Source organism: Eulemur rufifrons, chromosome 29, assembly GCF_041146395.1.
Source record: "Eulemur rufifrons isolate Redbay chromosome 29, OSU_ERuf_1, whole genome shotgun sequence".
Classification (NCBI taxonomy): Eukaryota; Metazoa; Chordata; class Mammalia; order Primates; family Lemuridae; genus Eulemur; species Eulemur rufifrons.
Genome location: NC_091011.1, coordinates 56,372,796 through 56,400,563, shown reverse-complemented (window position 1 = coordinate 56,400,563; position 27,768 = coordinate 56,372,796). Strand labels below are relative to the sequence as shown.

The following is a 27,768-nucleotide window of genomic DNA, read 5'->3' as shown; positions in this document are numbered from 1 at the left end:
ATGGGCTGTGATCGAAAATGTAGGCTCATCACTGGGGCTGTCATCGGTGCCTTTCTGGCTGTGTGTGGAGGTATCTTAAAGCCAATTGGATACACAAATCTTAAGAAGACAATTAAAAAGGTACAATAGTCTAAAGAATAGTTTTTGTCATTCTAATTTGTTCTATATTCTGTCTCTTTTTTGCTCTGGGTAGCAGCTTTATATGTCATGATAACTGGTGGTTTTATGTCTTATAAAATTACCTTTGAAACTAAGGTAATTATGAACAACTGGAACTCTATGTTATAGAGAAGTGACCATGTGTGAAATTATACTTGTAATGTATATTTAACATGCATACATTGCTATAGTATATACATATACACATTGTGATAAAAGCTGTCTTTAGTTGTGCAAGCTGGTAGAAATAAATGTTTTTAATTATGTCCAAAGAGTATGTTGTCATGCTTTTGAATAAGAAATAAGTGAATGTATTTTGAGAGGGGTTATTTATAAATGTAGTTACATTTTAGGCAATGCTGAGAAAAGTAAAAACAAAAATGGGTGTATACATGTATGTGTATATGTTAGATATTGTGTTTTATATGGAAGCAGAAATCTTTGGTAAACTGGTAAACTTTGTTTTTTGGTTTGGTAATCTACTGTTTTATATAAATGTTTGTAATGACCTGATTATCTTATAAATATTTCCTATTTGTGAAGCTTTATATTTGACTCTTAGGAAATATATTCAGCAATATGTAAGACATATCTCAGTATATAAGAAATTGACTGTAGTTTGAAATAATAGAATGATTCAATAGACAGGCTTTGCACAACAATCTAGAATTCATCTCTGACCCTAGTTGATTCTAATTAGCTATACATTCCCTCATCAGAAACTTTAACTCATAGAGGGAAGCAGAGAGTAGGGGCAGCACGTCTGGTGCAGTTCTAAACCAGGAATGGCAAATTCGAATGGCTTCAGGAGTTTGGACACAGGGGTTAAACAAAATTTAAGGTGTCAAGAACAAGAGAAAATGAAGATCAGGAACTAAGTGTGAAGTTAAGTGTGTGTGTCCTACCTGAAGGCATGTGTGTTCATTTTCTGAAACATAATGCTAGACAAATAAAACACATATGAGTTCAGCATTCAGCTGTCTGCCTGGTGAGGATGACAATGACCTAGACAAAGGGTTATTAAGCATAGTGCGTGATGGAGAAAAAAAATAGTTGAATTTTATTAATTTTTTAATTGTTGTATTCATTTTAATGTATTTGATCCACAGTTGGTTGAATTTCTGGATGTGGAACCTGCAGATACAGGGGACTGACTGTAGAGTGATTTCTATCTCTTTTATTTCCAAAATATTGCAGATCTTTAGCCTCATGTATTTAACTAAAAATATATATATATATATACAAATTGAATAGTATCCCTGCCTTGGAATTCCCAGTTTTCTTTATAGTATTTTTAATATAGGCCAATGGAGAGAGACTGTGATGGTGAGGAAGGGCTTGTCTAACAGTGGATGGAATTCTCATTGCTCTAACATTCTTCCTGCTCTGTAAACTGTGCGTCCCACATGGATCTGCTGTGGAGAAAGGGCAAGATCAGTGTCTGTGTTAACGCATAGACTATAACTTATCTTTGCATTTCCAAATAAAAAAGTCACAGTAATCTCACAGTGCACAGAAATTTAAACTAAGACTATTTATCCTGATATATAATTAATAATCAATAGCTAAGGATTGATCATTTTTTGGTCATGCAACTAAATTAGTACATATAAACTCCCTTGTATGGCATATCAGGCGCTAGAAACTATTTAAGTTAATTCTTTAATATTTATCTCTGTGCTCATAATAGTTCATCATGAGAAAGAGTTTTGAGACATCAAGATGTGTTTCTGTATAGTGACTAAGAGAATAAAATAAATTATCTCAATAAGTATAAGATATAACCAGGAAAAATAAATGTAAAAAAAAAAAACTACAGAGACCCATGAGACTGTAGAATTGAATTTGAAAAATAAATGCTATTGATATTGAGACAGAGAAATCTGTCTGAGTAGTCAAGAAACTTCAGAAAGAAGAGGGGACTTGATTTGGATTTTAAAGAAGTATAAAATTTTGAAAGTCCAAAAAGAACAACAGCAAAAGTATCAAAGGACTGATTAATAGCCTGGAAAAATTTATCAAAATGCATTTAAGTGCAGTGAAGAGGGATGGAAGAAAGTAGAGGATATACCAAGAATACTGGATTAACAGGATGCTTAGAAGGCAACCTTAAGAAGCTTGGAACATCAGGCAGAAGAATATTTAATTGATGATGTGATTACACAATACTAGTTGGTATGTTTTTCAGTAAGTATAAGACATAATAAAACCTACATTTAGAGATTGATATCACCAAATGGCTAGCATTTATTTGGTACTTACTAAGAGCTTCCTATATTCCTATATAATTCATTTAATCATCAGAAATATCTACCCGAAGGTCCTATTTTACAGACACAAGCACCAAAATCAACCTGCCAACTCACCTAGCCAATAGAAAAAGGAGTCAGTTTCCAAGCGCAGGCAATCTGAAGTGAGAGCCTGAATGACACACAGCCTTGTACACTATGCTTCTGCAGTAGAAAGGGTGGAAAGTGAGGAGAACAAAGACAGAAAAACACGAAAAAAGTATGTAGGACATGACCACTTTCAAGGAAAATTTAAGATTCCCTTGTAGAAAGATCTTTGCATGGTGGAGCAGGTATGAAAAACTGATGAGTGATGTGATGCAAGGGAAGTGTGGATACAGGGAATAAATTAGGAGAGAGGAGAGTAAAAATACCAAACTCAGGGTGTCCAGTTGCATTATTGGTAGAAAGTGTACCTTAGGAAGTAAAAGAGAAGTTTTATAAGTGGTTTCACATGAACATCAGTCTGTATTTCAAAGGTCAGACCTCAGAGAGATTTGATCAATGTTATAGAGATTACACATAAAACTAAAGAGTGGATTTGCTTTTAGTGAGTTTTAAGGTAGAGAGAAAAGAAAAGAAAGATTGCTATAGCATTTGTACGTTAATACAGGAACAGGAGGACAAAAGCAGAAAAGGAAAAGAGTGGTCTTATGTGAAGAAATAGAAAAGAAAGGGTCTAATTTCTTGGGAATTAATAGGAGGCCAGAACTCAAGGCATTAGAGAATGAAATGGTTCTCAGGCAGATGAAAATTAAGGTAACAGTGGTTACAACATGGTCACTAACAATTTTGAAAGCATAATTTAAGTAGGGTAGATTAATAAAGAAGGGGGAATGAAATAAAAAAAATAGAATGCTTTTCCTTCTTGCTTTTGCAATGAGGTTTAGCTGTGCAATCTTTTATAAGACAAAAGGGAGCAGTATGGATTCAGACTCCAGGAGGAGGAGGAGGCACAAAACTGAAATTTGTGGAGATTGTTAAATGATAGTTTGCATTGTATGCCCACTACAAACTGATAGACTAAGACACATCAGAATCCCTACAATGGTCAAGGTCTAGAATACATGTAAGGCTTAGCCTGATTTTGCTCTCAGATTTCTATATAACCATGTTGACCTTATCAATTTTAATCATATAAAAAAGCTATAACTTTCTCTTTGTTTACATAAGACTATTTTGTAAACTAAAACACACTATAATAATTGTTTATGAAAATGACTATACATCTGAATCAACAGTCCATATTTTAATAAATTACATTTATATTAACTTTATAATATATGCTTATATTTCCAGATAAAATAATTTGTACCTTTTCATAGTATCTAAAAAGACCAAAAATAAAGTTTTAGTTGTTAAAGATGACAAAATTTGTTTTATATTTAATGACATGAAAACAAGAAACAATCCCCCAAAATTATATTAAATTAATGGTTTAAATATGAACTAAACACTACATTTATTTGCACATAACTCCATTAAGAAATGATAGCTAAAAACAATGTTTCAAGAAATAGCAGATAAGCAAGATAGGCAAGCATATGTATCTTTTTTCCTCCAGCTCTATTTAGTATCAGCATAGTTTACTTTTCCTGCCAAATACAAAGTTTCTCATTTTAGGTTCTTACATAAATTCCTGATGCCTAATTTCTGGGTTTTAGAAAACTATTAAATCTTCCTTCCCCAATACATTTCACCAAAGTTTATTCTGGGTTTTAGTTGATGATGATAATCTGAGACTAAAGCCATTTTCTGATTCTCAGCACAATTGTTACTAATAGTCTAATTCATTCTCTTCTCAACTTATACTTGCACATAATTCCTAAAGATGAAGAAATTATTTTAAACATGGGGAAATTGTTCTCTTTAGGACCAGTTACAAGCAAATTATAAAAGTGGTTGGGAATGACGGAGGCTATTTCCAGTATGTTTCTGCTTTTTAAGGAAGTTTTGATTTTACTAGAGAAAGAATAATTATAAAAATGATTAAATAGCAGAAAAAGACGTATCACAGGATATTACATTAGTTATTGGCACATGACTGGCTTAGACAGTAAGTGCTCTGAACCTACCAGTGAAAGCAATGTGTGGAATAAATGATACTAGAGTTCTTCCTCTAGAGGGTGGAACAAAATGATTTTTAAGGAAAGTTGCATAGGATTTAGAAAATATTAATAGCTGACACTTATTGAATGGCTTCTACATGCTAACACTGTTCTAAGTACTCACATTTATCAATCCTAGTAACAACCCATGAGAATAAATATTTAATTAAACCATATGAAAATATGAAACTTTAACTTTTTTGACTTTCAAAAATATCAAGTTTATATAACTATTATTACTCTCACAGATAAGGAAACAGACATACAGAGAAATTCAATAACCTACTCAAATGTAAATGATTTTAAGTGACCAAACTGGAGATCAAACTCATAGCATCAAGTATCATTGTTAACCACTTCACTCTATTCTTTAGGGAAGAAGACACTACACTTTGTAAATTGGGAATAGGATAAGAGAATGTGAGTCATAGATTAAAATCTTCTAAACCTGATTCTGTCTCTTAGTAGTCCTTTATAAGGTCCTTGAAAAATGAGACAATATGTTTTCTACATTTGTATTCTACCTACTCCATGCACAGGAAGACATCAAGGGCATTTTAATAATTACACTAAAGTTGCCAGTCATGTAGATTACTATTTTCACAAAACAGTAACACTCAAGAGAGTATGTGACTATATAGAAGATATTACTGTCACAAACATCTGTTTTCAAATTAACATAGCAGAATAGAAGTTTCGAGGCCAGTGGCTTCCACCCCAGCTGTAGACCAGGCTGTAGGAGAGTCACTAGGTTGGAATCCAACTGTTACTGGGGCTGGAGAGTCTGCATACTTAATGTTAGGGATAAATACTGACTTACACATTAATCGAGTGAGAGGATTTTAAATAATATCACTTTTTCTGTACACATAATTATCAGTGTTGTATTTCAAACTTACTGAAACATTTGCAAATACAATTTAAAATCAAGCTCTTTTAAATTCACAAAAAACATAAGTTTTTTTGCTTCTTTTAAAATTAGAGAAACTTGTAACTTGTTTAGTCTTGGTACTAAGTAGTGGTTATACAATTTTATATCTATCTATTTATTTATTTCAGGATATTATGAGGGTACAAACATTCTGGTTACATTTTATGACTTTGCCTCACCCAAGCAAGGATCAGAGGCTGCCCTTCCCCTCTGCAACGTTCACCATGTCCATTAGTCGTGAGTCTACCCCCTGCAACCCTTAATCCCTGGAGAATATTACTGCTGTGTGAGCACCATAGTGTTGACCAGTTAGTGCCAATTTGATGGCAAGTACATGTGGAGCCTACCCTTCTGATCTTGTGATGCCTCTTGTGATACCTTCGGAGGATGGACTTAAGCTGTATCCAGGAAAATATAAGAGGTGCTAGATCACCATCATTTCTTATAATTGAGTAGTATTCCATTGTATACATATACCATATTTTATTAATTCACTCATGGATTGATATGGGCATTTGGGTTGTTTCCACATCCTTGCAATAGTGAATTGTGAGGCCATAAACATTCAGGTGCAGACGTGTTTATTATAGAATGTCTTTTGCTCTTTTGGGTAGATGTCTGATAGTGCTACTGCTGGATCAAATGGCATATCTATTTTTAGCTCTTTGAGATGTCTCCCAATTCTTTTCTACAGAGGTTGCACTAATTTTCAGTCAGTCCCACCAGCAGTGTAAGAGTGTTCCTGTCTCTCCACATCCTCACCAGCATTTATTGTTTTGGGATTTTTTGATAGAGGCCAATCTCACTGGGGTTAGGTGATATCTCCTTGCGGTTTTGATTTGCATTTCTCTAATGATTAGAGATGTTGAGCTTTTTTTTATATGTTTGCTGGCCATTCTGTCTTCTTTTGAAAAGTTTCTGTTCATTTCCTTTGCGCATTTATTGATGGGGTTGTTTGATTTTTTCTTGTTGATTTTTTTAAGTTCTAGATAAATTCTTTTTATCAGTCCTTTATTGGATGTGTGGAGAGCAAATATTTTCTCCCATTCTGTAGGCTGTCTATTCACACTAATGATAGTTTTCTAAATGCAGTAGTGTTAACATCCGAAGAGTTACATTCCTATTTGACTACTTCAATATTCCTTATCTCTTTGTCTCTGAATAAGTCATGGTGTTATGGAAGCTACACAAAACTGGAGTGAAAAGACCCGATTTCTTCATTGTCTCCTACTAAATTTGTCATGTAATATTGAACCACAAATCTGTTTTTCTCTAGAACCCATTTACTACCTCTGAAAAAATGGATGGAGTTAGTTGGTCTATACTCTAACAATAATTCAGTGCATTCATTTCAATTCTTTGTAATTTAACTTTGCCTTATTTGTTTCTATAGATATTTTTAAATGAAAAAATGATTTATGGGTTTAGAAAAGAGGCATAATACACTTACTGTGTCTTTTGGTATTTAGACACATAAGCATTAGTTAGGCATTCTCTCCTATGAAGCACATTCTGTCTTAGACTGTTTTCAATTCTGTAAGAATTTGTTGAGTTCCTTTCATTAAAAACTGTAATAAAATATGTATCTTGAGAGGCACTTTGTGATAAAATATTTTGCATTAGACCTTAAGATTCTTTTATTATGAGAATAGTAATGTGTGTGTGTGTGTGTGTGTGTGTGTGTTTTCTTTTCACAAAGTATCTTTGAATGGGTAAATTATCAGTTTTCAGGTTCTATATAGCTGTCAGCTTCAACATTCACATCAAACACTTGGGGAAGGGCATGCTTCTAATCCTCACTTGGGTAAGGCAAAGGTAAAATGTAACCAAAATGTTTATACCCTCATAATATCCTGAAATAAAAAAAAATAAATGAAAGAATAGCCATAATAACTTTCAGCAGTTTTGTCTTAATATTGGACTTGTTAGTGTGAAAATAAGCCCCCTACGGAGCGCATAAAAAGCTTTTCGAGGACAATTTGTTGTATTAATAAAAAGTAAGAGGTTCCAACTTCACCCTTGCAGGTCCAATGTACCCAGTGTAAGTGGATTACAACAGCACAGAATTTTGTGCCCAGTTCTCTAAGAAATGCCATTTATTCTCTGCATTAAGCAATAGGGAAAACATTCTTAAAATATGAGATTTAATTTGACTTCTACCAACGAAGTGTAGAGGATAATTGGGGGAAAAAAAAAAGAGGCAGTGATGACATGGTGTCAAACAGGACTAGTCTAAGGGTCGGAGACAAGGATTTTCATTACGATCCCCTACTATTTGCCTAGGCCACCCTTAGGCTAGTCCCCTAGTTTCTCAGAGCCTCAGTGTGCTCTACTAGAAAATATGATAATATTCAATTTCCTTTCCTAATCCATCATTCTGTGAAATGATGCTTCCAGGTGAAGGAAATAAACAGGTCACATTGTTCCTCTAGTCATGGCTCCTTTTAGACTCACTTTCTGTGAAAATGTCTTTCTTCCTCTTCCTCTAGCACACTAAGGTTAAGTTGAAGTTCTTTAACCTGGGCATTTTTCCAAAGGTACTCAATTGAAAACATTATCTGCTACAAAGTCACCTTTGTTTGCACTAATTACTATAGCTTCATAGACTTCAAGCTCAGGATGAGAGCCCTGGAAGGAAATTGGGAGAACATCTATGGTAACTCCCTCATGACACAGATAATGAAATTGACCCTGAGGGGTTTGTTGACTTCCTACTTGATCCCAAATCTCCTAAAGGAAGGAATAAGACTCCTTATATAGGGTTTTAAATTCTATCATTGGTGTATGTCAGTACAAGGGGCATCAATGGTTTTTAACAGAGTTCATAAAAGAAGAATAGGGAAGCTTCCTTATCTTGTCCTTTTCTTTAAAAAGTAATAATCCAATAATTATGGATTAGGCTGTTATAATTTTTGGAAACATGTTACTAATGGGTTGTTGCAAATATATTGAAAGTTAGGGAAGCCATGTTGAGCAGGATTTTGAAGGGGAGATCATTCAGATGCATTTATTTTCTTAATATAATAAATGTTATTATCTTCTGAAGTGTCCAACTCTTGAGGAAAAGGGAAAAGTTTCCAGTACCAATAGATTTTCCTCTCACTTTTTCTGCTTTGTCTCATCAATCCAACTTACTTAGGAGCAGAAGAGAAGTTAATGTTCAACTGACAAGAACTTTTTGGAAAATCTTTAATAAAATTGCTTAATAAATTGTGTTACTGACTGTTGTAACATTGCCAAAGGGGCACTCTAAAGCTTGCCAATGGTTTGCCTTAAAATAAACATTCAAATCTTCAGTATTACACACCGATTCTCTTCGTAAAAGATTAACTATAAGTGGTTGCAATAAAATCTGTTCAGAACACTTCTGCTGCAAGTGTATGACAAGGTTGCAAAGGTTCTCGTGAATGAGGTACTTGAGCTTGGTCTTTTATTCTGGCTGTCTAAAGGTTATAAACAAACTCCAAAAAGTGCCTGTATTTACCATAAATAAATAACTCCAATGTGTTTTCTTTTTCATAGGAAGTTGTCCTTGAAGAAGGTACACTGGCTTTTAAAAATTGGGTTAAAGCAGACACAGAAGTTTATAGACAATTGTGGATATTTGATGTGCAAAATCCACAGGAAGTGATGGTGAATAGCAGCAACATTAAAGTTAAGCAAAGAGGTCCTTACACATACAGGTGAGTCCAACAGATAAGTGGCGCATTGAACATAAATGACCTTGAACATACGTATTTCTGAGATACCTCCCACTTGACGAATGCCATTGTGTTGAAATGTACTTATTATGTTCTTGCCAATAATATACAATAATAAAATAGGAAACATTTTTCCTACCTGTATAGGATCCTAATCTAAGGATTTAATGATTAGAGGATATTTATTTTGAATAAATATATATATAAATTATGCAAACATTCATTAGACAGTATATAGAAAAGAAATACAGATATTATAATAAATTTACCAGCATCAAATAACTTTTGCACGGGTGGCATATATACTCAACTCTGAAATATGCATGTTGAACAGAGGAAAAAAATCTATCCGTTTTTAACATCTTAAATTAAATGTATATATTATATTGGTGGTTCTTCCAGTGTGGCTCCTGGACCAGCAGCATCAGCCTCACCAGGGAACTTGGTAGACATGAAAAGTCTCAGGCCCCACCCCAGACCAAATGAACTGGGGACTCCTGAGTTGGGGCTCACTAATGAGTTTTAAAACCCACTGGGTGATTGCAATACACACTCAATTTTGCAAACCATGGCATTAAACTCACTTTTAAATAACTATAATAAGAATTTATATCCAAACTAATATCCAGGTCATATAGATGTTTATATTTATCTAGTAGTTTCATTCTTATCTTTTCTCTTGTACTGAGACTGACTATTGAATACCTGTATCCTACGTTACCTAATACTTTAACACATTTTTGAACAGAATCTTAGACAATTAAAACTAGAAGAAATGTTTAGCCAGCATCTTTCATTTTGTAAATAAAAAATACCTTATGCCATTGGATGTAAGGTGACTTGTTCATGTCCACACAGATGTAGGAACTGGTAACTCTTAGATTTTTATATACATTTTCTATTGAAAGTATAGACAATGTCTTTTCCAGTTCTTAAAGTAAAACAGGAGACTGAAGTACTAAAAACAGTAACTTAACCAAGGATTAGTGTTATATTAATGATATCCATATGGGAACCTAGGTAAGTCCTACTATCTTTATTTGTTATACAAATATGTATTTTCCCTCAAGGATAGTTACAAGTAGTTATATACTATGATTAATTATTATCACAAAATTTCATATTTGTAATGAATTACAAATAGTTTCAGCCTCTTATCTCTTTTAGATACTCTATGATTGTATAATTTTTTCCTTCTTCTCCAACACACCAATATTTTTCTAGACTGACAACTCACACCTAAAATATAATGACATAACAGTAGTCATGTGAAGGTAGAGCCTCCTACCGTAGCATATGACATACAAGCTGCAGAGAGCCTTGGTGCCTAGCCTGCCTTAGCAATTTTCCCCAAGTCTCTTGTCTCTATGCCCATGTCGGACACTATTCACAACTTTGTCAAACAAAGATGACTTGGTTTTCACTGTTACAAGAAAAGTCTTCACTTGGAAATATTTTTTTCATGGTCCAATAGTTCTTATGTAATTAGCAAAAGGCCATACAAATATCTTGTTTCAAAAAGAATGTTATAGGTATATGTACCTAAAAAGTCATAGGCATATGTACTTTTGAAAATCTAGAACTCACAGATGACCTAATGAGAATCTGAGCATAATTGTTTAAAAATTAGAACCTGAATGAACTAAGTATAAGGAAGAAATAATTTTTAGAATTTGAGAACTCATGTTTTCTGGGGTTTTTTAATTTGTTTGGGGAGGTTATATTTTCTACTTTTATAATATTATTTGGGACATAAGGGAATATAAACATAATATTATTTAACCTAGTTCTCCTCTGATAGTTGACAGCTGATATCTATTTTTTCTTAGAGCCTTTATCTCTCTAGGGGACAAAAAGGAGCATTATTTATATATACTTGATTAGCTTGGGAAGGTGACAGAAGAGGGGAGGCAAAGAGGAGTTGCATTTACAATTTTATAAACTCCTCTTCATATAACAATTTTAAAAATATTCCTAATCAACTAGAGATCATCTTATCTCTTGATGTCACCAGTGTGTTTTTTATTTGCCTGAATGCCTTAAATAATGTGAAAACTGGTTACCGTTTAGAAAAAAGTTAATATTTTGATAGCCTTCTATGTGTTGAGGTAAACATGCTTCCCCATAAATCCAGTTGAAATTGAGAGATGACATAGGAGATATCCCTCCTCAAACAGAATTACAGGCTTTATTTGGCTGATGGCTGCTAAAGTGAATTTGATGAAACTTGACAAGATATGACATGTGGCAAACCATGAAATTTCCTGGGTTGAGATCTTACATAAAATACAACCTACATCATCTCTATGAAGACACTGTGATGCCTTCAGAATATTCTCATATACAACATAAATCATTTTTTTTACCTTTGTTTTGAAAAAAATCCAAACCCCAGGAAAACTCTAGGACAAATTTCTTTCCTTGAACTTATTAACCAACAGTTCCCCAAACTTGTATACAATGTAATTTTTAAACAACAACAACAAATGATTACATTCCTTTTTTCTGATTTTTAATTTCCAACTATTTTTATGAGGGTACAAATGTCTTTAGTTACAGGGATTGCTTTTGTAATGCTAGTGTCAGGGTTAAAAGTGTGCGTGACACCCAGATAGTGTTCATTGTACCCAGTTACATAGGTTTTCTTCCATTCCTTCCTCCAGGCTTGTTTGCCTTTGAGATTTACTTCCCTCTATGCACATGTATGCTCAACAGCTAGTTTCAATTTAATAGTGAGTATATGTGGTGTTTGTTTTTCCATTCTTGAAGAGTGCATTCTAGCAATTCACAATTGCAAAGATGTGGAAACAACCTAAGTGCCCATCAATACATGACTGGATTAATAAAATGTGGTATATGTATACCATAGAGTAATACTCAGCCACAAAAAACAATGGTGATCTAGCACCTCTTGTATTATCCTGGGTAGAGCTGGAGCCCATTCTACTAAGTGAAGTATCACAAGAATGGAAAAACAAATACCACATGTACTCACCATCAAATTGGTATTAACTGATCAACACTTAAGTGCACATATAATAGTAACATTCATCAGGTGTCGGGCCGATGGGGGGGGGGAAGGGATGGGTATATACACACTTAATGGGTGTGGTGCACACTATCTGGGGGATGGACACCCTTGAAGCTCTGACTTGGGTGGGGCAAAGGCAACATATGTAACCTAAACATTTCTACCCCCATAATATGCTGCAATAAAAAAAGATTTAAAAAAAGGTAAAAAATAAGAAAAATAAATTCTAAAGGCAGGGTTCAGTTTTAAGGATTTTTCTCTTAGTGAGTGCCATCTGCTGGTGGAGTCTTATAAGTACAAATAGGTAAGCTCTAGAATTTGGCTCACCATTATTTTCCTATTGTTTTAATTATTATGTATACGTGAATATTCCTGAAAATTAAAATGCTTCAATTTGAAATATTAGTAATATGTATTCTAATTTTGAAATAGTTGTTTAAGAGAAAAGGCATTGGTTGTAATTGGCTACCCTGAGTGCTGTTTCAGATTTTTATATTCTTTGTATGTCTTCAGTATTCGAAGGAGAATAAATAACAATTTCATTAAATTATATTGAGAATATGTTTCTACTTAATTTTAAATGCACTTTTCAAAGAATGAGCCATTAATGTATATATTTATTAAAGATGTTTATTAAGAACTCACTGTGTGTAAGGCACTATGCTTAGAGATATAAAACCCTCATAACCCCTACCTTAGAGGAATTTACATTTTTATTATAGTTGAATAAAATGTTTTTCTTTAAATTTCAGTCCCTTTTTTAGTCTTTACCTTAGCTATTCACCTTGCAAAACTGACATTCAAATATATGCTAGCACAATGATGATGTATACCTTATTTCTTCTCAGTGAATATCTTATACTTTCAAGATATTTTTCCCCGTAATAATCACCCTTTACCACATTCCTAAAATGTAGTTGGTACTTTGCAGCATGGAGATGTTAGAGCCAGGAGCTTAGAACTAGTAAGTATTCAATACACAGGGGGACTGTGGATAGAGTGGTTGGTCTGTAGCCCTTAAAAATAAAAATTATATTCTAATTCTCATTAAAGTATTGAAAAAGATCAAAGAGCCAGCGCTGGATAAGCTAGGTACTTTGAGGGTTCTTTCTCATATATGAAAATGTGCTCTTAATATTTCCCTGCTTAAGCCTGTCTCTTTCCTTCTTACCCTCAGGATAAAGTCTGTCATTTGAGTATGTGACTGAATCCTATTGTGCTTGAGATCTTCACGTTTCACTACTCTCCATACCTCTCACTTGATAATCCAACCCAAAACATTTGAATTTCCTAAAATACGTAATGTTCTTATCTTACATACGACCCTGTCTGCCCTGCTTTACCTAACTAAACTTCTCTTTGTTATTTAGACCACTTATGCGGAATTGCTACCAAATTTGTGTCTTGGCTCTCACCCCAACCCTGATCATCCCCAACCCCAACCTGGATTTGTGTCTGTTCTGTGTTTTCCCGTGGATTCTGTGTAAACTCCATTATAACACATATCACTTCTCCTCTGCTATTTTAATTTCCTGCTTGCTAGTTTAAGACCCCTTTTGATGAGGATGCTAACACTGGCTTATTTAACCCCATTGTGAGCATAATTTCTGGCATATTCTATGTGTTCAAATATTTGTTGATTGAATGAATGGCATTTGAGATCTAATGTCCACACAAGCCTAATTTTTTGAATTTGTTTACTTCTGTTTTTTCCAGAGTTCATTATCTAGCCAAGGAAAACATAACCCAGGACTCCGAGGACCACACAGTCTCTTATGTGAAGCTCAATGGTGCCATATTTGAACCTTCACTGTCAGTTGGAACAGAGAAGGACACCTTCACAATTCTCAATCTGGCGGTAGCTGTGAGTAGACAGATCAAAAAGTTATTTGTCTTAAAATATTCTAGAATCCACTATAATTAATTTCATCATCAGAATTATTAGGTTTTGTCATTTTTGTAAAAATGTGTTCTTGTGTTATATTCCTGCCTGGAGTTACAGTCATTTGAAAAGACAACAAAATCATAACAATCAATTGAATTAGAAGGTTGCTTAAAGTGTATCAATAAAAACAAATAGGGCTTAACTTGGGATGGCTTCCTGTGGGCTGGCACTGAGGCAGACAAATGTAATCATCTTGGGATGGTGTGGGGAATCTATGGCCTTAAGGCAAAATGTGGCCTTCTAGGTCCTTAAGCACAGCCTTTTGACTGCATCCAAATTTTGCAGAACAAATCCCTTTATTATAAGGCGTGCAGCGGAGAAAGACGAAACTATCCTTGCCTCCTTTGGTGTTTAAAAAAGAATCTTGAAATCAGAAGGCCTCAGGTTCCCCACCCAATCTGATACCGCATTAGTGTCTTAAACAGTGATTTTTTTTTTGTAGGTTGTCCCTTGTATCTATCAAAATGCCTCTGTTCAAGAGTCACTCAATTCACTTATCAAAGAGTCAAACTCTTCTATGTTCCAAACCAGAACTTTAGAAGAAATATTATGGGGCTATAAGGATCCATTTTTTAGTTTGGTTCCATACTCTGTTCCTACCACAATTGGTGTGTATTATCCTGTAAGTACCAAATATAAATGGCATTATTGTTGCATTTTAATTGGATAAATACAATGACATTGGCAAAGCATAATTTTATAATTTAGTATGTTAGCCCTATTGCTGATCTGGTGATACATATCTGATATATATCTTAACTTTTAAAAAGTACTTATCTCATATGGCTTTAGCTTTCCTAGTTAGAAAACCTATCTGAATTTAACAATTAAATTTAAAATTTAAAAACTGAGATATCATCAGGTTTATACTCTTTTATAAATATACAATTTGTCTAAAATTGGTTTGTTAGGTAGTATGTAAATGTTGACCACTATTTTTGGTTTTGGTTTCCCTTATTGCATAAAGTTCCATACATATTTTTGTGTTAAATGTATTCATCCTATTATTCGTTCTTTTCTAGACCTTTTGCAAATTTGTCTTAGTTTATACTAAAAAATTAGCCTAAATTTGCACATCTCAATGAGATTTGTAAGTCAATGGCCCTCATTTTAATAGGATTTATAAATAAGAATTTCCAGAATTCTGGAAATGTCATGAAATGGCAGTTTGAAGAATAAGAAGAATGTGAACTTTATAGTTCACTTAGTTACATCTTAATGTTTGCAATTACAAATAGGGATAAGCTGTTGAATTAGAATTTTGACTATAATTTCATTTGGTACTGTATGTGAATATTATTAATAGTTATGTTCTGCAGCTCATTGTTATTGTTTTACTTTTAGATAATGATTAGGATTGCAAGATTATAAATTAAATATAAATGTAGAAAGCCTTCAGGTATCAGAGATTCAGTTATTACTTTAACTCAATACTCATAACACTTTCCATAGCTAATTTTTATTTTCTATGCATAATTTTTATCATTTTAGTAACCAAAGATGACATTTATAATATCTTTACAAACCATTGTTCTTATAGGTTTTGTTTAATGTGCCCTCTCCTCAATATAATAAGTCATGCCCAAAATGACCTTATTGGCTTAATTACGACAAAGAGTGCTGGAGTTTGGATCATGTCAACTTCTGATGTTTATTTCAGCATTTAGCACTTATTTCTAGGAAACTTTTATAGTCTATCATCTAAAACATTTTAAAGGCCAATAGTTTAAAAACCTTATTGCATATATGTTTCAAGTTATATAAAATTATGAATATGGCTTGTTTTAGAAGTATTTTTTTCTTGTATATATCTTTTTAGTACAACAACACTGTAGATGGAGTTTATAAAGTTTTCAATGGAAAAGATAACATAAGCAAAGTTGCCATAATTGACACCTTTAATGGTAAAAAGTAAGTATCTGGGTACAGCGTGTGTGTGTGTGTGTGTGTGTGTGTGTGTACATGTGCGCATGTGTGTGTTGCTAGCGCACTCTCAGGCAAGAGTAGTATTTGTTTCACAACAGGTAAACCACAGGCATCAACCTAGGGAACAGACTTGCTGTATCTCAGCCCTAGAAACTCCTGTTCCGAAGGACATCAATCCTTTAGTTGTGCCAACTGGCATGTTCACACCAGTGCACAGCTGCTGACTATCAGCCCCAATTTAGGGTTTGGTTTACCTTTATGGACAAATCCCAAGGGACTATTTTCATCCTTGCTGCATATCCAGCAACACAGTAGACTGTGCAATTAGATAACCACAAATGAAAAGGAAAAAAATCAACACATCAACAGACTGTCGAGGAGACAGAAACATATTTGCTTTCTTTACTTCTGTAATGGAGTATATCAAATAACATTGTGTATTCCAATGACATGACCTAAATGTGTTTATAAAGGTGAAAGTTTAATGAATCCATGTGATTGTTTTCATGACTTCCCCCTGCAAATGGTCTTAAAATAATTGTGTATATTGACATATCAGTTTTAACCTTTATTAATGCAAAATACTATATGAATTATTATATATTTCATGTAGAGTTCTAAACTTTACATATGAAATGTGAAAATGAAGAATATGCCACCTTTGAAGTACTAAAAGCACAAGGTAACTTCATAAAGCCATTATTTCCTTTTTTTCCTACTTCTGCCTGTTGATTTGAAGGATTCATAATTTATCCTATGTGTAAAATAGGAAGAACCATAATAAATGTCAGGGGAGAAAGCCTTTTCTTGAAAGTTAATAATTGTGCTTCAGAACAGTTATTTCCTGAAAAAGGATAATGAAAACTGAAAGAGATGAAATGTTTTTATTAATATAAGTAACCACTGCCTCAAAGTGAGTCTTCATCTAATAATTGCATATAAGTTAATATTAACTAGTGGAGTACTTTTTCTTCTAAAGGGCCCATAATTACTTATTTTTATAGAAAAGTCAAATAGAGAAAAACAAACACTTCTAAGTGTTCATTTCAGAGGAAATCACATCTATTTTTTATACTGAGGAACAATGAGCATTTCCTTCTGTTTCAATACTACAGAGGTTTTAAGGGGAATTGCTAAGCACTTCTAATTAGAGTAAGACTTTCAAATCACTTTAAGATTATGACAAGGTAGGTTTTACATATCATGAAAAGACTTAGCATTATAACATCTTATTCTGTTTAAAACATAAGCAACAGCTCGTGTTGACATTGCACTGGATAATGGTAGGAGTGGACGAAAACAGTCTTTCATCATGAAACAGGGGTGAAGATGCAGGAAAACTGTTACTACTGTTTTTTCACTTCTAAATATATACAGCTTATTTATATACCAGAGCATGAATAATAAACTCTGTCCTACTTTAATGCCAATCCATGTAAGAATTTAAAGGAGAAAAATTATATATTGGTTGATTATCAACATGTTTTGATTCTGTGTCAATACAAATTTCTGCTTCTTTCTTTCTTCCTTCCCATTCCCCTGTTCTACCTTATACTGAGCTTGCATCAACCCACTTAACACTACTTGCCTTCTATTCTCATAATACTGGAGGATTCATATCTCTGATAGGGAAATAAAACAACTCTAAGTAGAGAACTTTCTGAGAAATGTTCTTAAGTTGTTTTATCTCTCAAGTTTTTTCTAATTAACTTTGCACTTGGCAGTTTTTATTTTATGATCTAGCCCCAAAGTAATAGTATCAGGCACTTAATTTATTGCAATAAGAAGTTTCAAACAAAACACAAACAAAATGAATTAGAACATTTCTTAAACTCAGCACTAGCCACATCTAATCTTCATTATATTAGCAGAAGTATTAAATCATAATAGAAAAAGTAATGTGAGAAAGGTATCCTTGAAATGAGAATGGTTAGTTCATTTCTTTTTCTTTTTATTCCTAAGGAAGCTCCCCTATTGGCGAAGTTATTGTAGCATGATTAACGGTACAGGTAAGGGCATTTGCTTTATGGTAAGAGTGACAATGAACCTACCTCATCTTCTCCCCCCAATTCACCATCATATCTACAGTGTTCTGAAAGTTGAGGGTAGGTATTTACCTGTTTTTATAGCCCCACAACATAATTCAGAGTGTATTTTTATATAGGCTTAGTAAACATTTAATGAGATGGCATTTGTCAAAAATAACCATAAAGAATTACCTCTTATTGCATTACTAGGGAAATGTTTGCTTTGTAACATCTTTAGTGAACTGCTGTTCTGACAACAGAAGTAAAGGGTTAAAAAAATTAGAGAATTAGTTATGGGTTTAAGGGGAAAACTTATTAAACAAATTTTGCCTAAGCTAAGAAGTAGATAGGTTTAACAAGAGGCTTAATGACAATAATGTAAGTACATGTACATCAGAAATAAGGTTAAAAATATCTAAGGGGTAAATAGGAGTGAAACAAACCAGGAGCAGAGGGAGGTTGAACAGGACAGAGGATGTTTCCTGTGAGAGATTCTCGTTATGGCACTAGGGAAAAGAGTAATGAAAAGTTCCAATGTACATTCACCATGATGTAGACATGCATCCTTTACCTTCAATAAGTTTGAAAAGACAAAAAATGAAAGTATTGATATACATTTAGAATGGTTCTTTGTGGGGAAAGAAAACCCTCCTAATAATATCAGCTATCCTGTCATCATTGCCCATGGTAATTGCTGGGTATAATCATGACATAGTCTTCAACGGTATTTCGGATAATGATTTTAAGTTTTTCCAAGTATTTTCCTTTAATTGTTAAGGTACCAAGAAGACAGTGTAGGCAATCCCCATACAGGAACTATATGGGGAGTTTAAGCTGGATTTTAATATCTAATTGTCTCAATAGCAGTATCAAACAGGGATCACAAATTCACTAATGTTGTGTTATATTTCATTTCTCACAAGAGGATAAATGAAGATAGGATCACAAGGTTGAAACACTTGCTAGAAAAAGAACCTGGAATATACCATTTTAAACAAACACATTCAGTAGTGGCTCATAAAAATATTTGAACATTATCAATTGCTGATATTCATTTAAGGAGTGAAAAGAGGAATTAACTACTTATTTCTTCATTTATCCAACATGTGCCATGGATTTTTTTTTATTTCAGTGTACTATGGGGGTACAAATGTTTAGATTACATATATTGCCTTTGCCCCACCTGAGTCAGAGCGTCAAGCATGTCCCTCCCCCAGACAGTGCGCACCACACCCATTAGGTGTGAATATATCCATCCCCTCCTCCCACCTGCCTGACACCTGATGACTGTTACTACTGTATGTGCACTGAAGTGTTGATCATGGATTTTAGCTGTAGCAGAAACTCCATAAATGACTCTTTGAATTCAACGGGTACATTTTCAAAGCATTTGCAGGAAATTGTTTAGTGAGAGAACTTTAGTAAATAGTTTTAAAAATTTTAATCAGCCCTAAGGCAGATGAAGGAATCACTATTAAAAATAAGAACAATGTGAATATGGCAGGAGTTCTAAATGAACTTCATGGTAAGAATAGTGACAGTCTACTTATGGGGTGGGGTGTTTAAAAAAACACAAAGCTTTAATAAGTGAATTTATCATTTTTAAAAAGTTTATTTTATGCCAGTGAATTTGTACAGTGCTAAGATGTTGTTGTTTATGGTAGCTGCTAGACAAATGTAGCTGTAAAATACTCTATATATGGCTAGCATGATTTGAAATGTACTGCAAGTATAAAATACACGCTGGATTTTGAGATTTTTCAGAAAGTAAATAATCTTAATTTTTTTATTGATTACATGTTGAAATTATGTTTTGGATATATCAGGTTAAATGTAGCTATTACTTTTTAAAAATGTGGCTACTATTTAAAGTTATTGAGATGGTTTGCATTATATTTCTCTTGATCATGCTGTAATAGACATTTCAGATTTTTCTAGAGCACACCTCTAACCACTGGCTACTGGCTTGATTTTTAAACAGATGGATCCTCATTTCCACCATTTATTGAGAAGTCCCGGGTATTGTATATCTTTTCCTCTGCCCTTTGCAGGTAAGACAAAGACACCGAGGTATGTGTGTGAATCACACCTTCTTCCCCTAAGAGCTAGTTAGGGAACATTTTTAATTTCTTAAGAATAAATACAATAATATGGAATTCATAATGTTTATTTTTTGCAAACTATCCTTTTTTTCTTTGCCATTTCTAAGCAAGAGCTAGTTTGCCTTTCTTTCACTAAAGTAGAAGTCTATTTGATAACAATCAGGTCTAGAAGGTCATGCCCAGTCTTTCTAAAGATGTCCAGAGAAGATAATGCAAATGGACCAGAACTGTGTTAACTGACATGCTCTACCAAATTGGCAGGGGTGGGGGGGGCAGTAAATACCACAAATATATTGTAGCTTTTGCCGCTACACCCGAGTCCCAGCCCTATCTAAAGACTGTAATTGTGGGCAGGCATTTAACTCTTCTGAAATTTTTCCTCATGTGGAAAATTGAAGAGAGCAGTATTTCTTCATATAGGAGTATTCAGGGATTAGAAGAAATGTGTATTGACCCCTAGCACATTGCCTAGGTTACAGCAGACACTTGGTAAATGATGGAGGTGAACAAAGGTGTATATCAAGCATGCACACACCCCAGCAAGTGGATGAGTTTCGTCTCCAAGATTAATTCATGGAAGACAGAAACTTTATTTTTATTTCATTTAAATTGGGCACAAAAGATTTGAGGAAAGTCATATAAATATTTAATGTGTAGCAGAAATTAACTATGAGAGGTGACTTCAGTTTAAATACTTCATGGTAGTTATTAAAAAAAAGCAAAAATCTCAAAAGTTCTGAAACTTTTGAGAACAAAGGTAAGAATAGTTCATACTCAGGTACTGCGTTCTGCTATGTGTTTAAATTTTACAAGAACTGTTTTCCTAAGAATTTATAATTCAAACAAGAGTATGTGAGCTTTCTAATTTAAGGTAAGAATACAAGAAAAAGACAAATCTTCAGGATGTAGGTTAGAATCCTGGAATGCAGCTCTTTTTCATCTGTGTCTAGGTCCTTCTATGCTGTATTTGAATCTGACGTTGATCTGAAAGGAATCCCTGTGTATAGATTCATTCTTCCATCCAAGGCCTTTGCATCTCCTGCTCAAAACCCAGACAACCATTGCTTTTACAATATCTCAAATAATTCTACATTTTATGGTATACTAGATGCCAGCCAATGCAGAGGTGAGTAAATATTCTCAGTAGCAGAGTCCATGACATAATTTGCAATAGTCTTTAAAATGGAACCTTTACCCAGCATCTAAAATTTAAAGTAAGGAAGCAACCATGGCCAAAGATAAGGGCGATGGCAGAAAATTGTGTTAATTTTGTATTGTTTTATCATTACAAAATTTAATTATCATTAGGTAAAGCCCCACCAGTATTTCCCTGTGCTGGTTTTAGGTTTAGGGTGAAATGAAAATAATTTCCGAAACACTTGAGGCATCCCAGGTTATCCATTTGCTATTGTTCTATTTCCTAGAAAACAGTAAATATTTTCAGTATGTCTCTACAACAACTGACTTAATACACAAAATTGGGAGTCTATCTTATCTTGCTCATATTCATCATGCTGAAGAGGCTGTTGATGAAAACTCTTAAATGAAAGACATTCATAGTCCATAGACATATTACTGCTTGATACATGAACATTACTGCTTGAAACTTTGTGTTCAGCAGCTAAACTTTACACATTGAAAATTGACACCTAAGGAATGTAGAACAGACATCAACTAACTTGTTAGTAGGATGCAGAATTTTATTTTTGTACAATAGTGACATGATGTTATAATTCTCTCCCACCCTTATCTCCCAGTGTTCAAAAAGAAAACTATATTTTTATTTAAAAATCTTTATTGTCAAGAAAATGTTTTCTGAGTTATATGTGAAATGAGGAAAGTCATTTATTCCCAATTGACTCTTAAAACTTTCCCTCAGGAATACCTGTGTACATTTCACGTCCTCATTTTCTACACGCAAGTCCTGATGTTTCAGAACCTATTGAAGGCTTAAATCCAAATGAAGAAGAACATGGGTCATACTTGGATGTTGAACCTGTAAGCAAATATATTATTGACCTGATTTTGTTGATATTTTGTAAGCATGAAATTGAAAGAAAATATCTTGTCAAATTATCAATCATATTCATTGAATCACATTTTGTGTCACTGAAAACTGTATTCATTTCTTCCTATTGTTGCTCACAAAATGTCAAGAAAATTAAATTTTAATTTCAGCGTATGGAATTCTATAAGCCTTTTTAATAAATGATAAAAATAATTCTAATTGGCTTTAAACAATTTTATATACATATAAATTACTATTCTATGTTTATACTAAACTACAGGTATTGCTTATATAAGGAGTCATTGTATATTATGTGGGATTAAAAGTCTTTATAGAGATTTGAGGCATTATCTATTATACTTTGTATTAAGAAAAAACTAAAAATTGTTACAGCACAATACTTGTGTGCTTTAAATTATTCTAATATTTTTATTTTGCAAGTTAAATGCAATTCTAGAATTTTAGTAGTCATATTTCACTTTAAATAATGAGAGCTAGAAGTGGTATTATAACTAATGATACATGGATTCTGAATGAATATATACTTGTCCATGTCTTGTTCAGGAATTAAGTTAACTACCTGAGCTCTTACATTTAGTTATTGCTGTGTTTATTTCCTTAAAGCCGTTTCAGGTAAATCACAAATATAACTAAAACCTTAATATTAGATTGGGCAAAGAAATTATGTGTGTATGCATAGGTATGTATGTATATACACACATAAAATGTAATTATATTAATACATACAGTTATGTAGGTAATATATTTAATAGGTCCAATTAATTTACTTTTACAAGTTTCAAGTAGTCCTGTTTTAAGTTCTGTATTCTTTCTCTTCTGATGTAATAACAAAAATAAGTTTTACACATTCTAAATAGTTATTTTAAAAAGAAGTTTGTAATTATTTTAGTTGTTCTCTTTTTAGATAACTGGATTCACATTACGATTTTCAAAACGGATGCAGGTCAACATACTGGTCAAGCCAGTACAAACAATTGAGTGAGTGTCTTGAATAAGGTTATCTTTATAAGATTTGTAGTATTTTCTTCTAAGGATGTGAGAAAGTCTATGAAAGTGAAAACAATACCAAATTTCAATGTCTCTTTAGCTTAACATCACTAAACAATCATTACATGTTTATAATTTTCATCTGCAATTTAGGAGCATTATTGAAATAGTATTTGCGTATATTTTGGAATGGTTTTTATTTGAGTACTTGGTAGAACCTCATTTTGTTAGCTGCATAAATATTTCTATAACTAAATTTCTGTACTTGGAAAAAAATAAGCACAATCAGGAATCTCTATTAGAAAGATTTGTAAGAGCAAAAGAAGTCTGAGAAACAGCCTTATTAAAATTTAAATGTTTCATGATAGAGAACAATATCCAAAAACTTAGTCAATTCTTAACATTTATTTATACTAGTAATTATTAAAATGTTTGTAATATATGTATAAATGTATTAGTTTATATTTACATAATTTTCAATGTATATTACAGAGCACTAAAGGGTCCGAAGAAGAACTATGTTGTGCCTATTTTCTGGCTTAATGAGGTTAGTATTTTAATCTAGTTATTCAAACAAGTTTCTTTGTGTATAATAAAAAAGGTTTGATGTTTCAAAAGATTGTATAATGTTGAAGTTGTATGTATTTCCCTTACCTATATACATAAGTTTATACATTAATGATTACACCTATTTTAAAGAACCTAATCATACAGAATTATGATCATGTTTTCAGTTTTTCTGAAACTGTAGAAGCACTTCCTATCATTTAGGATTATATTCAAAATCATCTATTAAACACTTTTTCTTGTCATGGTGCTTGTCATCGGGAAGAGGCACATGCAACCGCAAGTAAATCAAGACTCACTGAATAGTATAGCACTAATATAGCCAACTATGCATATAAAGTCTAGGTTAGAGTAGGCATAGGAAGTTTATCCTATTTCCTGACAAGATATTTTTAGTGGAAACTACTGCATTGATTAGCCAGAGGAATAGAAAAGACATGGAATGAGGCTTTAGAGCAAACGAAACTGTTGACCCTTGTCATTTCCCTCTGTCACTGGGAAGCATCCTTTGGGTAACTGGAGAATAGTTCAGAGATAGTTCTTCAGATCAAATGAGCCCTAGTACAATGAAGAGTACTTGCTATACAGCATGTTTAAAGAGAAAGGGATTATCTTTGACTCTCTAAATAGTCAATTTGGCATTTATTGCCCTCTTTGACATACATGGGGAATGCTACTGACTTGTAGGTGCAGATGATTAAAGCCTATATAGAAGTGTTAGACAAAAGGGTAAAAGGGTGAGATATATATATATATATGTGTGTGTGTGTGTGTGTGTGTGTGTGTGTTTTAGAGTATTTTTCTTCACTAATCTACCCAAGTAATGGTAATTGTTAATTTGCTTACAGACTGGGACCATTGGTGATGAGAAGGCAGAAATGTTCAGAAATCAAGTGACTGGAAAAATCAAGTTCCTTAGCCTTTTACAAACAAGCCTTGTCAGTATTGGTGTGATGATGTTTGGTGCTTCTGTGATTTTATGTTATGTATGCAGATAAAAAATAAGGTAAATACAAAAAATATATATTGCTTAAGTAACATTAGCTTATATATTGTTTTCATTTTATCAAAGGCTTGTTTTATATTAGGCCATAAATATTTCTGGACCTGTGTAGTCAATCAATTTTGAATGAGTAAATAAGATCTATGAATATCAAGCAGATCACTAAATTACATCCTTAATTCTGGGAGGAGTAAAATAAAAGACTTAATTGTGACCATTTTAAAGTTAGCACAAATAGCTTTTGTCCAAAATTTTAACTTGTTCACTTCTCAATTATATAGCTGGTTAATTATTTCAAAACCAAATAATTTAATATATCACTAAGAAATTTTATGTAAGATTAAATGTCATTGATATTTGGAGAGATTGAAATTACAGAGGGAAATTAAATGAGCTAGAAATTAATGATGAGACTTAAAAATGTAAAACAAAAAAAAAAATGCCATTTAAGGTAATAGTGAAGTAGAATGAATCATATAAAAACAGGATTATTACATGTAGACATGCTGGCTGTACGTTCTACAAATCCAGGATGTGTACCTTAGAAGTTTAATGTTAAGACCTGATGAACAATTAATAGGCTTGACCTAAAATATGAATATATTGGTACAAGAAAACAGGGGAAAGCAGTGTTCAATAGAGTAAAGCAAACTTATTCAGCATTTAGAGGAAAAAAAAACAGGTAAACATGGACAAGATTTAAGATTTCTGGCAAAATTGTGAATGGGGTTCAGATCTCTTTGCTTTAGATATTTCTGCTCTTGGTCCCCTGTATATAAATGGGAATGAATACCTGAACTTTCTACCCTCTCTAAATGAAGGCCTTTCTTTAGTTACCATGGTTGGTATTAGTGTGGCTTGTGTGGAAAAATTTTTCACTTTCTCCATGGTTTCCATCAGCACTCCCTTTCTAGGCTCCTGAAAAAACATAATATGGAGTATGCTTGCTACTGAAAACCACAACTTCAAAACAACTCTTTTCTACTTCCCATCAGACCAGGGAATTTAAACTGTTTTGTGCAGCAATTCAGGAACTGCCACTGATACCAGTAGCTAGTATTTACTGAGCTTTTACTACATTGCGGTATCATGCTAAACATTTTACATGAATGATCTCATTTTATCCCTAATACAATTTTCACAAGTTTCCAATAGTCTTGGATTCATTAGCATCCACTTTATCTTCTTCAGACATTCCATGAAATCATAAATTTTAATAGAAGCAAAATTGTTTATGACCAAAGTATAAATCAATTAAATTGATATTTTTTTTTTAAAAAAGTTAAGTGGAATTTTGAGATAAATAATTCCTTTTTTTGTGAGATTGTTAGATTGTGTTTAGGGAGTCAACTCAATTTTCTGTCCTGATTATTTCTGCCACTATTTATTTTCTGAAAAGACAATCTAATAATTCTATCTACAATTTATTTGGACAGAATGTTGTCAAAATGCTAACCTAATATAGTCACATTACAATAAATGAAGGAAATAGTTCACTACTTTTAACACTTTTAATACAAGCTATGATTAAACAAAGACTATTTATGTAATAGAAAAAAGATTATCCACTGAAAAGTAAAAAATAACAAAAAAATGGGTTCTAGTGGCAAAGCATGCTTTTAAAAAGGAAATATAGAAGTTATAAAATTTTTATAAGTATTATAATGTGTTAAAATTACATGATAAATTTCATCACTGCCTAGTGATCCCTGGCTGTCAAATTCCTTGTGTCTATATATAAACTATACATTTGACTTTTATAAGGAAAAAATACTACCTTTTTTACATGTGTGTACAGAAGAAAATTATTCTTGATTTACTAGGTTTAGAAGAATCATAGAAAGTGTAGATTTCCTTCAAAAAGCCTAAATTTTTAATATCTTAAAAATCCTTGGGCAGACTTGTGAACAATTGAAACAAGTAAAGAGACTGACGTATAAGGTGGTGGAGCTAATTTGTGGTTTTACTCTGTGCATCCCAAGGAAAATAAGTCTATGGTCCTTTTCAAAACGGAATATGTATCTTTAAAAGGAAGGTGGTCTGAAGGATGTGGAAGTGCTGGACCAGAGCAGATTTAGTTAGCTGCCATTCCTTGTATGGTACATGCTGCTCTTGGAGTTGGGAAGCAGCCCTCTATGTATGTGTGTTTGTTTTGTTTGTTTGTTTGTTTGTTTTTGACACAGAGTGTCCCTCTGTTGCCTGGGTAGAGTGCCGTGGCATCAGCGTAGCTCACAGAAACCTCAAACTCCTGGGCTCAAGCAATCTTCCTGCCTCCACCTCCCGAGTAGCTGGGACTACACGCACGTACCACTATGCCAGGCTAATTTCTTCTATTTTTAGTAGAGACAGGGTCCCACTCTTGTTGGTCTCTAACTCCTGAGGCTCAAGTAATCCTCCCGCCTCTACCTCCCAAAGTGCTAGGATTACAGGCCTGAGCCACCACGCAAAGCCTGTGTATGGTTTTTGAATGGGAATATGCATTGCCTTATTGGTAAAGTCCATGAGAGAATTTCTCTCTGCAGCTTGAGAAATTGGGCTGAATAATAAAAAGTATGATATCTGGGATAGATATGATTTAAGTATCATCTATTGCATTATTCAACAACTTTCTGATAAGTTATAACATTTCTTCTAATTTACAGGCAGCAAATAAGTGTTTACACCTATGCACCAGCTGTGTCAGGACCTTTGCTGTTATCTACAAAATGAAGATTTAATGATTTCATTTGACAAGCTACACTTTATTTTTTAGTTGAAGAAATGGTCGCACTACTTTTTTTTTTTTGCACTAAGCAACAGCACATTTCAAAAATGATTATGAAGAGATCATTAAAATCTACACTTTGAACAAAACCCAGGAACTTTTAAAATGCATCATTTCCACAATACAATTTTTTTTTTTTTTTTTTTTTTTTTTTTTTTGAGACAGAGTCTCACTTTGTTGCTCAGGCTAGAGTGAGTGCC

The 27,768-nt window shown here is 33.2% G+C and overlaps 1 protein-coding gene across 1 annotated transcript; it reads left to right on the top strand.

The window, feature by feature from the left end:
* LOC138377390 (platelet glycoprotein 4-like) lies at positions 1–27,682 on the top strand. Its single transcript, XM_069462278.1, has 13 exons — positions 1–120; positions 9,009–9,169; positions 13,935–14,082; positions 14,606–14,785; positions 15,983–16,074; positions 18,052–18,098; positions 20,098–20,167; positions 21,169–21,344; positions 22,098–22,216; positions 23,152–23,225; positions 23,727–23,781; positions 24,650–24,807; positions 27,447–27,682. The coding sequence occupies exons 1-12, from the start codon at positions 1–3 to the stop codon at positions 24,797–24,799; spliced, it is 1,392 nt and encodes a 463-aa protein (XP_069318379.1). The 3' UTR covers positions 24,800–24,807; positions 27,447–27,682.
* Positions 27,683–27,768: the final 86 nt, after the last annotated feature.

Bases quoted from the DNA above. Each gene is read 5' to 3' on its own strand.
- LOC138377390 (XM_069462278.1), top strand. From the start codon at position 1: ATGGGCTGTGATCGAAAATGTAGGCTCATCACTGGGGCTGTCATCGGT. The intron at 18,099-20,097 runs GTAAGGGCATTT...ATTTTTAAACAG, and splicing joins TAGCATGATTAACGGTACAG to ATGGATCCTCATTTCCACCA. The intron at 21,345-22,097 runs GTGAGTAAATAT...ACTTTCCCTCAG, and splicing joins AGATGCCAGCCAATGCAGAG to GAATACCTGTGTACATTTCA.